This window comes from Lepidochelys kempii, chromosome 5, assembly GCF_965140265.1.
Source record: "Lepidochelys kempii isolate rLepKem1 chromosome 5, rLepKem1.hap2, whole genome shotgun sequence".
NCBI classification, from domain to species: domain Eukaryota; kingdom Metazoa; phylum Chordata; order Testudines; family Cheloniidae; genus Lepidochelys; species Lepidochelys kempii.
Window position 1 is genome coordinate 39198700 of NC_133260.1, and position 12133 is coordinate 39210832.

At 42.9% G+C, this 12133-nt stretch overlaps 1 protein-coding gene across 4 annotated transcripts in view; it reads right to left on the reverse strand.

The window, feature by feature from the left end:
* The window catches only part of ERCC8 (ERCC excision repair 8, CSA ubiquitin ligase complex subunit), a 60701-nt gene that overhangs the window by 26025 nt on the left and 22543 nt on the right, over positions 1-12133 (reverse strand). For all 4 annotated transcript variants that reach the window (XM_073344006.1, XM_073344008.1, XM_073344010.1 and 1 more), the window contains 2 exons: positions 4700-4803; positions 2284-2408 (listed from right to left, as the gene is read on the reverse strand). In XM_073344006.1, coding sequence (XP_073200107.1) covers positions 2284-2408; positions 4700-4803 — 229 coding nt within the window. The remainder of the gene's footprint in view (positions 1-2283; positions 2409-4699; positions 4804-12133) is intronic.

Sequence of the window (12133 nt, forward strand, 5' to 3'; positions counted from 1 at the left end):
AAACTTGTGTATAAGAAAGGGCACTATGGGATAGCAGGTGGACACCATCAAGTTCTGCCTTGGAAGAAGCAGGAAATGAGGTGGTCAGTGCCACTCTGCCTTTTATTCCCTCAGATGGGAGAGCATGAAATCATGCAGGGCACAGATGCAGCCCCCAAAGGCACTGCTGGTCAAAAATTCTGATCTTGTGCACATGACGTGCATGCACGCCGTAAGTGGGATCCACACAAAGAATGGCAGAAGTGGTAAACTTTGCTTCTGCTTTTGTAATCAAAATCCCTATTCAAGAGAGCAAATACTTAGATATTCTCTGTTTTTGCATCCACCCATTTCTTTCCCAGTAAGATGGTAACCTAGTTCTATAGGCCAAACTCTCCTTGCCAACTTAAAAGGGATAAATATTTACTCAAACTCCAGAGTAATTCTTGTGGGGTGCTGTGAGGAAATGCCTCTCTCAACCTGCTCCATAACAAAATCTACGAACTGTCGAAAGCCAAAATCACCCTCTTTCTGGAATATTGACAGTATTATCAAATAAGTTTCAGCTCTAAGTCTTCTCCTTAGTCATCGCTACGCCCAGGGCTCCTCAGTCCACTCTCTTTATATCCACTCTCTGGAGAGCCACTCCCACCTCCCTTTGGGGCATGTCTTCACAGCAGAGTTAACACTTGGGATCTTAACTCAGGTGTTGCCCCTCACCCCCTTCCCATCCATGAACAAAACCTTCTCATCTGAGTTTAGTGGTGCTTTCAGTCTGGGCTATATCACTTATATGGGGCTGTAGGCTAAAACTTGAATGAGGCTTTCATTTGGGCTGGTAACATTACCCATTTTACAATGAGGATGCAGACTAAACCACCCATCCCGCAATTCCCCACCATGTGCCCTGAAAAACAGACAAAGTTTTCCCACAATTCATTGGGAAAGAATCATAAGCAGGTCTTCTTACGGTAGCACAAAGAAGCATGGGATATGCCCCCGGAAGTCTCAGCAACCCACATGCGTAAATGTAGCACGAAGGGGTAGCACCAGTAACTCAGGTATGACTTTGCAGTGTGGCTGCCCACACCCAGGCTAACCCAGATACTCAGAATCTGGTGCCTATCAATGAATGCTGGTGCTGAATTAATGCTGCAGTGAAGACATACCCTTAGAATATCTAGGTGGGGTACTGAGCCTTTTTGCATCAGAAGGAACCCACTAATCTCTTCCCAGCAAGATCAACCCCTGCCAAAAGGAAAATGCTGCCAGATTTTTACGCTCATGTTAGGGCTTATCCTGTTCCCACTGACAGGAGTTTTTTTGTCATTTATTTGAATGGGAGCAGGATTTGGCCCTCAGTTTGTCCTTTTGCGTAGGGATTGCCATTTATACTTATCTAAGCTCTTAATTAAATGTTTTTAGAGTGTTCTGAAACTTTAATTTTATATCACTAGAGTTGTATTTTCATTGGGACTGTATATCTAATATTCTCTACGGAGCAGGTGCAGCAGCAGCAGTTTAAAGCAGGCATGAGAGCACTGGGGGTGGGGAGACTAGAGAGATGAAGGAATATAATCTGTATTCCTACTGAAAGGTTGTTGTGATCTGTGACACCAGGCATGAGTTGTCCCTACTGGATGACGCCGCTGCCTTGGTGCAATCTGCATGAAGGTGTCCTTTTGCTTGGAGGGGGGTGGAGATGGCCTTCAGGAATTACCTAAAAAGGCCATTCAGGATCCTCTGTGGTTGGAACCAATGAGAAGTGGCCCTCCAGTGGCTAAAAGGGTTGGGAGGGAGCACGTAGAAAACAGACTGCATAAAGAGGGCTAGACGCAGCCTACTTCTCTCAGCGGATCTCAAACTTATTTGGAAAGAGCTATACCTACTGACAAGAGATTAATTCAGTCTCCATACTTATTCAGTTTGTGGTATGGACACCCACCCAGTGAAAAGTAGACTGAGAACCAAATTTGTTTCAGACAAGCTGCCAACAGATGTTAGTGCTTTCTGGTTACTGCCAGCCTGACCTGGATTTGAGCTACTGTCACAAATGACTGGTTTTATAGTCTCATTTTCAAATGGTGGGCCATGCAGGCCTCTTAGTTACTAATTTTCACTTGACAAAATAATAGAAAATAAATTATTTTGATTAAAAATACATAGATCAACTGAGATTACGCAGCAGCGTCCAGCACGAGATTTACTTCCAAAGATAAATTATGTATCATAACTGGACCACTGGTCTATTAGTCTCTTAAAAGTAACCAAGAAATGCAACTGAAGGTCCTTTAAAAACCTTACCAATGTGTTTTCCCCACTGGAACTATTCCAGAGTCTCATCCGGTCATCTGTACCAATAGTCAGAAGATGAAGCCCATCACTTGTAAAGCATAAGCCATTAACTCTTCCATTATGAGCAGTGTTTGCTGTCAGGAAAATATGAGCCTGTTCAGTTATTTAGGGAAGATTTATTATTTTATTTTGTACACCTGTAGTACTGAATGCACTATTTAAATATTCAAACAACTTTCCACTCAAGAATATATAAATGTTTATTTGAAAGCAACAAAGGTTCTTATAAAATATATATTGTAAAACCTTTGGATTATGATGCCAAGTGATGAAGTTCCTTCTATGTTAGGTTCTATATGGTGAATGTATTATGTGCGTTTGAAAGTACTTCATTCAAAATGAGAGTAAACATACAAAAGTTTCAATGCCCTTTCCACTTTCTGCAGATATCATGATGCTCAGATGACATTACAGTAACATCAAAAATAGAGCAAAGTGCTGATGACTACCTCCAAAAAGGACCCAATCCTGAAATCTGTGTCTTTGGCAAAACATTGACTGACTTTAATGGTTGTTTTGGATGCAGAAATAATGCAGGATCTGACACTATTTTAAAGGTTTACTAGTGTTTCTGTAGACAGCTTTTCCTCCGTCTATAATAAGAATATATTTCTCTTTTGCAGCATAAAATATAAGCTCTTTGTGAACATGATGTGAAAGCTATTTGTATAATGATCTGTTCTGTAGCACCCCACTACAAAGATTGTTTACATCTACATTTTTTACATATGTGAAGAAGTCTTTTGCACACTTAGTCCCCTCCCCCAAGTTCGTAATTTGGAGCTTCCATTTTAGTTTGTTAAAACTGCTTTACCTGCTTTGCAAAATTTGTTGAAGAAATTAATGAGCTAAGTTTATTTTACAGTTCTGATCTAGTATTTCAAATGTCCCTCTTCCATTGTTGACAATTGTTCCTCAGTTCCTATTTTAAAAACACCACAAACCTAACAGTTCTCATGAAACTATATATACACACACTTCAAAATTTGTCCTTCCAGAGAGAAAAAAATAATCAAGTGGGGAGCACAGGAATTGTGTGTTTAAAAAACTCTAACATACAACAGTCATCCAAGAGAACAGATTCCCCTTCCCACCCCTGTCTTTGGCATTTCTAAAGCACCTCTCTGAGTTATCGATCTTTGTACTTTCATTAATCCATTTTAAGACAACATACACAGAAGTCCATTTGATGGGACCCAAAAGTTGTAAGCTAAATTAAAAAGAAATTCTTAGTTCTCCCAGTATGTTGTCATTTCAATAACTTTGAGTGTCAATTACATTTTTAATTCTCAAAACCAAACATTCATATTCCATATATGCAACAGAGAACATGACACAGCACAAAGCTAAACCACAGCCTACAAAACAAACTCAATGTTGTTTTATGTATAAATCCACCATCAGTATTTTCCTGAATAAAACTCTGATCCTACATGATTAACTTTACACACTGTAATTAGTCCAATTTATGGGACTGCTCACAGTGCTTAAATTTAGGCACGAGTTAATCTTTTCAGGATTAGGATTAGACACAGTCTTTTACTTTGTCCGTTTTAAAATCTTTCGTTTCAGAAGATGCTTTATGAGATCTAAAGTTTGGTTTTGTTTGTCCAGTGTATGGAACTTGGATCCAGAATTAATCCAAATTAATTTCTGAACTACGTTTTAAAGTACAGTGCTGTTCCTTTAATTTAGTTTGCTTCCCAAGTGCAGAAATTGTGTTTAGCTGCATTCGTATAAAATGTTAATAATGTTAATGTTTTAACCAGGGCATATTTAGTATATTCCAGGACCTATCCACCTTTGTTAGTATTCAAGTAATAGCATAATTTAGCATTAAACAAAGTTAAAATTAAATTTTGAATTTTATAACTAACCTAATACATATATATGTCTTGCTTACTATAGATGAAGCTATCTAATAATAGAGAGCTCGTTATTCTAGAAGACCAAAGCATAACAAAATCCAGTGGCTGGAACTTGAAGCTAGACAGACAAACTGGAAATATGCACACATTGTTTAACAGTAAGGGTAATTAACCACTGGAACAACTTATCAAGGGGTGTGGTCAATTCTCCATTATTTGAAAACTTTAAATTCCCATTGACTTCAAACAGAGCCAAGGTTTTATCAGTATGCCTTTTAAAAAGATATGCTCTAGTTCAGCCACAAGTTACTGGGTTTAATGCAGGAGTTACCAGGTGAAATTCTATGTCTGTGTTATACAAGACATCATACTAGATGATCACAATGGTCATTTCTTGCATTAAAAACTGTGATGGTATGAAATTCAAGAATGCTTCTAGGTAAAGATGTAGCGTACCACCACCATCATATTTCCTTTATAAATATATTCTTTATTACCTGCTTCAGAAGATGCTTTTGACTTCTCCCCATTGTACTGATCAAGAGTAATCAGACATCCAGATGCTCTCCTCACATCCCAGAGTTTTACTCTACTGTCAGCACTAAGAAAAATAAATTGTATGGATTTATTGATTAGAGAAACTGCCTCCAAACATCCCCACCTTTTTCTGTCATGGGTCCAGTAGATGTTCCCATTTTGGGCTGCATTCTGCCCTGATTTACACCTTGTGATATCACATTCAAGCTAATGAGAATGCAGAGAGTGGACATTAAGGCAGACTTTGAGCTTCTTGCTCATCTACACAATGTTTGAAAAACTAGTACAATATTATTGTACTTGTTAATAATATTGTGTAAGTACAATAACAATAGAATGTGGTTGCAAAAATGCTAAGGAACAAGATACAAGTCTATCTAGTCCTTGGAGAAATGATATGCCCATGTAATTAAAAATAACAGCATAAAAGCAGGAAAAGATTAATTGTGTCCCTATTCTGTAAACAAGAAGATAGGTTATTTGCTTTGCTATTTTTTCCCCTTACTGTTTTCTGCTGCTAACGTTGCACACTGAATGTATGCTGAAAAGGCAGCAGTGCACCAACTGAAAGCAGCAGCTTTTCATTTTGCTTATGAATCAGTGGTACCAAGTATTTCCAACACATTTCTATTTCTGTGTAAAAATAGATTTGGATTAATAAAGGCAGCAGCATATTTTGCCTTCATCTGAGAATATAATACACACACACTTGTTCTGGAGGAGAGACCCCAAATTGTACCCACTTTATATAATGCATATTTATGGTGACACAAAGTCTACTTGATTTCACATACACACACACACACACACACACAGCAAAAAAAGAAAAAGAAGGCGAACACCAAAATTTAACAATAAGAAAATGTTCTGCATTCCTGAGTGAGTAAGATACAAAATGTTGGGGGAACTAATTCTCTCTGCAGCTCTTATAGATTGTTCATTCATTCATTCAGGCTTTATCTTCCCTATTCTTGAAGACAGGTCATAAGTTTACAACAATCTGTCTCTGTCTGGATTCCTATAATTTCAAAAATAGTGTCCAGTCACACAAAGTGAGTAGAGGGACACAGCCAAGAGTAGCTTGTCCATGATCTCAATGTAGTCAGCAGGGAAAACAAGTTTTTTTAAAAGGTAATATTAAGCAAAAGACATAGCAGTGGGTATTTTCCTTAGGTTCACAACCTGACAATGCACAGCTGTACCATAACAGTATACTCCCAAGTTAGCCAAAATTTGGCTTTCTCCAATTTTTTTTTATTTCAGTTAAAATTAGGCAGCTAACAAAGTGTAAACACCTGTACCTTCACAGATTCCAGGTATACTGAATAATAGTGAAGACACCAAGAGCTACAGGTACCCAGCTACAGAAAATTCTCTTCCCAGCAGAGGTCTCTCTGAATGCTTTATGTCAAGCTCAGGGAATCTGGTTAAATGTGTTATTCACTTCTGGGTTCAGTACTGGTTGAATGTTAGCAAATCTGAGTAACTTCCCTGGGACTCAAACCTTTGCATGCATCTTAAGAGAGAATCTCTACCTGAAAACATATGTATTTAAATGTATTCATTGTAGTCACTGAACAGCCTACAAGATTTGAGATATATCATGCACCACTAATAGAGGTGTAAAAAAAAAAAAGGAAGAGGTAGAGCTTTCTTTCCCCTTCTTTAAACCTGTTGCTTACAGTAACCAAGTGCTGGTGACTGGCTCCCTTTGTGCTGGGTGTCTTACAACACGAGGGCTGAGGAAATGCTTGTTTAAAAAGGCATAGCTTGCTGCATGCTTTGAAGGGGGTATCATAAATACAAAGGGAAGGGTAAACCCCTTTGAAATCCCTCCTGGCCAGGGGAAAGCTCCTCTCACCTGTAAAGGGTTAAGAAGCTAAAGGTAACCTCGCTGGCACCTGACCAAAATGACCGATGAGGAGACAAGATACTTTCAAAAGCTGGGAGGAGGGAGAGAAACAAAGGGTCTGTGTCTGTCTATATGCTGGTCTTTACCGGGGATAGACCAGGAATGGAGTCTTAGAACTTTTAGTAAGTAATCTAGCTAGGTATGTGTTAGATTATGATTTCTTTAAATGGCTGAGAAAAGAATTGTGCTGAATAGAATAACTATTTCTGTCTGTGTATCTTTTTTGTAACTTAAGGTTTTGCCTAGAGGGGTTCTCTATGTTTTTGAATCTAATTACCCTGTAAGATATCGACCATCCTGATTTTACAGGGGGGATTTCTTTATTTCTATTTACTTCTATTTTTTATTAAAAGTCTTCTTGTAAAAAACTGAATGCTTTTTCATTGGTCTCAGATCCAAGGGTTTGGGTCTGTGGTCACCTATGCAAATTGGTGAGGCTTTTTATCCAACATTTCCCAGGAAAGGGGGGGTGCAAGTGTTGGGATGATTGTTCATTGTTCTTAAGATCCAAGGGTCTGGGTCTGTAGTCACCTAGGCAAATTGGTGAGGCTTTTTACCAAACCTTGTCCAGGAAGTGGGGCGCAAGGTTTTGGGAAGTATTTTGGGGGGAAGGACGCGTCCAAACAGCTCTTCCCCAGTAACCAGTATTAGTTTGGTGGTGGTAGCGACCAGTCCAAGGACAAAGGGTGGAATATTTTGTACCTTGGGGAAGTTTTGACCTAAGCTGGTAAAGATAAGCTTAGGAGGTTTTTCATGCAGGTCCCCACATCTGTACCCTAGAGTTCAGAGTGGGGGAGGAACCTTGACATGGTGGCATAGTGGTGGGATTAACCTGAAATCATTTTGAGATCCAGTTGAGATTTTTTGAACTAGAAATACAGATTTTAAAAAGGAAATTTTTTTTCCTTTGGAAAGGAAGTCCAGAAAGCAGTTGAAACTGAAAGCAGATTGTTTTTTCTCTGCTTTGTGGCCAAGCAGAGACAAAAGGGGATTATCTTGTGAATTGCAGGTTTTCTTTGCCTGGAGGCAGGGTACTTAACTCCTGCAAGGAAATTCACAGTCTTCTAACCCAGAGGTTTTTTTTTCTTTTCTTCCTAAAAGTAAATAGGGGGTGTGTGTTCTACCCATTTGCTTTTTCTTTGGGCTGGGTAAGCAGGTTTCCAAGTAGTTGGAGGTTTTTTGCTTTAATTTGGGCCCAGAGCAGAGACAAGGGAATTGTCTTTTTCTGTAGGCTGACAGTCACTATCAGAGAACAGGTATTCTATTCCAGCACAGCAAAATTTTACAGCCACGTTTTGTTTGTTTATTTCTAAACCTCGGGTGTAAAGTTAGTTAAAAACAGAGAGGTTAGAATGACCAAATCCTCAGCTCGACTACAGCTGGAATTAGCCAAATTTCAGGCTGAGAAAAAACAAAGGGAACATGAAAGACAGATAGAACTCATGCGGCTGGAGAAGGAGGTACAGGAGGCTGCCCACAAGAGGGAAATGGAGGCAAGGAAGCATGTGGAGGAGGAGAAGGAAAAAGAGAGGAAGCATGTGGAGGAGGAGAAGGAAAAAGAGAGGAAGCATGTGGAGGAGGTGGAGAGGATAAAGGCCCGGCAGAATATACCAACAAACCCTAGCAATCCTTCTTCGGGTACCACTTCCCATCCCAGAAAGTTCCCCACCTACAAGGCAGGTGATGATACTGAGGCCTTCTTAGAAAACTTCGAAAGGGCCTGCCTTGGGTACAACATCTCTACTGACCAATACATGGTAGAGCGGAGGCCGCAGCTCAGTGGACCCTTAGCTGAGGTGGCAGCTGAAATGCCTAAAGAACACATGAACAAGTATGAACTGTTTAAATCCAAGGCGAGAGTCAGAATGGGGATAACACCTGAGCAGTCTCGTCGGAGGTTCAGAGCCCTAAGGTGGAAACCAGACATGTCATTTACCCGACATGCCTACCACATTGTGAAACATTGGGATGCCTGGATATCAGGAGCAAGTGTTGAATCTCCAGTAAATTTGCCCTTCCTAATGCAAATGGAACAATTCTTAGAGGGTGTTCCTGAGGAAATAGAAAGATACATCCTAGACGGGAAGCCCAAAACTGTAATCGAGGCAGGAGAGATTGGAGCCAGATGGGTGGAGGTGGCAGAGAAGAAGAAAACTGGTCGCAGTTGGAGCGGAGACCAGAAGGGACCACCCCAGACCACACCCTATTACTGGGGGCTGCCCAAAGCCCCACCTACCTCCCAAAGAACCCTCCAGACCCCTTATCGTCCCACCACCCCGTCCTCCAGCAACCCTCCTCGCCCCAGTGACCGTCAGCTGGACGATGTTTTAAATGTAACGAGCTGGGGCATGTAAAGGCCAACTGCCCCAAGAACCCCAACAGATTACAGTTCATTGCACCGGAATCACACCAGAGGTCCACAGGCCCAGATACCTCCCAGATACCCTTGGAGCGGAGGGAAACTGTGAGTGTGGGTGGGAAGAAGGTCACCGCGTGGAGGGACACCGGAGCACAAGTGTCAGCTATCCATGCTTCCTTAGTGGACCCCAATTTAATCAACCCAGAGATCCAAGTGACGATTCAACCCTTCAAGTCCAACTCTTTCAATTTGCCTACAGCCAAGTTGCCTGTCCAGTACAAGGGCTGGTCAGGAATGTGGACTTTTGCAGTCTATGATGATTATCCCATCCCCATGCTGTTGGGGGAAGACTTGGCCAATCATGTGAAGCAGGCCAAGAGGGTGGGAACGGTCACCCGCAGCCAGGCTAAACAAGCCGTGAGGCCTAGCTCTGTTCCGGAAACTTCTATCAGGACCCGGTCAGAGGTGATGGACCTGGACCCCAGGCCAATGTCTGCAACAGCAGTAGTGGATCCAGTCCCAGAGACCCAGACAGAACCAGTCCCAGAACCGGAACCAGCCAAACAACCAACACCAGACCCCGTGCCAGCACTGAATCCAGTACTTGCAACCTCAACACCAGAGGGCCCCACCGAACCTGAACTGGCAGCAGCCGATAACCCTACACAAGAGGCTCAGCCGGAGCCTGAATCCCAACATAGTGCACCAGCGGAGAGCGGTTCACAGTCAACAGAAACAGCTCCATTCCCTATATCGCTTTCAGAGGGACCAAGCCTCGGTCCACAATCCAATGAGGAACTGATGTCTCCAGCATCAAGGGAACAGTTCCAGACCGAACAGGAAGCAGATGAAAGCCTCCAGAGAGCTTGGACGGCGGCACGGAGCAACCCACCGCCTCTCAGCTCTTCTAATCGATCCAGGTTTGTTGTAGAAAGAGGACTTTTATACAAGGAAACTCTTTCTGGTGGACACCAGGAAGACTGGCATCCTCAGAGACAGTTGGTAGTTCCAACTAAATACCGGGCCCAGCTCTTGAGCTTAGCCCACGATCACCCTAGTGGCCATGCTGGGGTGAACAGGACCAAAGACTGTTTGGGGGGGTCATTCCACTGGGAGGGAATGGGCAAGGATGTTTCTACCTATGTTCAGTCTTGTGAGGTGTGCCAAAGAGTGGGAAAACCCCAAGACCAGGTCAAAGCCCCTCTCCAGCCACTCCCCATCATTGAAGTTCCATTTCAGCGAGTAGCTGTGGATATTCTGGGTCCTTTTCCGAAAAAGACACCCAGAGGAAAGCAGTACATACTGACTTTCATGGATTTTGCCACCCGATGGCCAGAAGCAGTAGCTCTAAGCAACACCAGGGCTAAAAGTGTGTGCCAGGCACTAGCAGACATTTTTGCCAGGGTAGGTTGGCCCTCCGACATCCTCACAGATGCAGGGACTAATTTCCTGGCAGGAACTATGAAAAACCTTTGGGAAGCTCATGGGGTAAATCACTTGGTTGCCACTCCTTACCATCATCAAACAAATGGCATGGTGGAGAAGTTTAATGGAACTTTGGGGGCCATGATACGTAAATTCGTAAATGAGCACTCCAATGATTGGGACCTAGTGTTGCAGCAGTTGCTCTTTGCCTACAGAGCTGTACCACATCCCAGTTTAGGGTTTTCCCCATTTGAACTTGTATATGGCCGTGAGGTTAAGGGGCCATTGCAGCTGGTGAAGCAGCAATGGGAGGGATTTACACCTTCTCCAGGAACTAATATTCTGGACTTTGTAACCAACCTACAAAACACCCTCCGAACCTCTTTAGCCCTTGCTAAAGAAAACTTACAGGATGCTCAAAAAGAGCAAAAAGCCTGGTATGATAAACATGCCAGAGAGCGTTCCTTCAAAGTAGGGGACCAGGTCATGGTCTTAAAGGCGCTCCAGGCCCATAAAATGGAAGCATCGTGGGAAGGGCCATTCATGGTCCAGGAGCGCCTGGGAGCTGTTAATTATCTCATAGCATTCCCCACCTCCAACCGAAAGCCTAAGATGTACCATATTAATTCTCTAAAGCCCTTTTATTCCAGAGAATTAAAGGTTTGTCAGTTTACAGCCCAGGGAGGAGACGACGCTGAGTGGCCTGAAGGTGTTTACTACGAAGGGAAATGTGCTGGTGGTGTGGAAGAGGTGAAACTCTCCATGACCCTTGGGCGTATGCAGCGACAGCAGATCCAGGAGCTGTGCACTAGCTACGCGCCAACGTTCTCAGCCACCCCAGGACTGACTGAACGGGCATACCACTCCATTGACATAGGTAATGCTCACCCAATTAGGGTCCAACCTTACCGGGTGTCTCCCCAAGCTAAAACTGCTATAGAATGGGAGATCCAGGATATGTTACAGATGGGTGTAATCCGCCCCTCTGAAAGTGCATGGGCATCTCCAGTGGTTCTAGTTCCCAAACCAGATGGGGAAATACGTTTTTGCGTGGACTACTGTAAGCTAAATGCTGTAACTTGCCCAGACAACTATCCAATGCCACGCACAGATGAACTATTAGAGAAACTGAGACGGGCCCAGTTCATCTCTACCTTGGACTTAACCAAGGGGTACTGGCAGGTACCGCTAGATGAATCTGCCAAGGAAAGGTCAGCCTTCATCACACATCTCGGGCTGTATGAATTTAATGTACTCCCTTTCAGGCTGCGAAATGCACCCGCCACTTTCCAAAGACTTGTAGATGGTCTCCTAGCGGGATTAGGAGAATATGCAGTCGCCTACCTTGACGATGTGGCCATATTTTCGGATTCCTGGGCAGACCACCTGGAACATCTACAAAAAGTCCTTGAGCGCATAAGGGAGGCAGGACTAACTGTTAAGGCTAAGAAGTGTCAAATAGGCCTAAACAGAGTGACTTACTTTGGACACCAGGTGGGTCAAGGAACTATCAGCCCCCTACAGGCCAAAGTGGATGCTATCCAAAAGTGGCCTGTCCCAAAGTCAAAGAAACAGGTTCAATCCTTCTTAGGCTTGGCCGGTTATTACAGACGATTTGTACCGCACTACAGCCAAATCGCTGCCCCACTGACAGACCTAACCAAAAAGAAACAGCCAAATGCTTTTCAGTGGACCGGA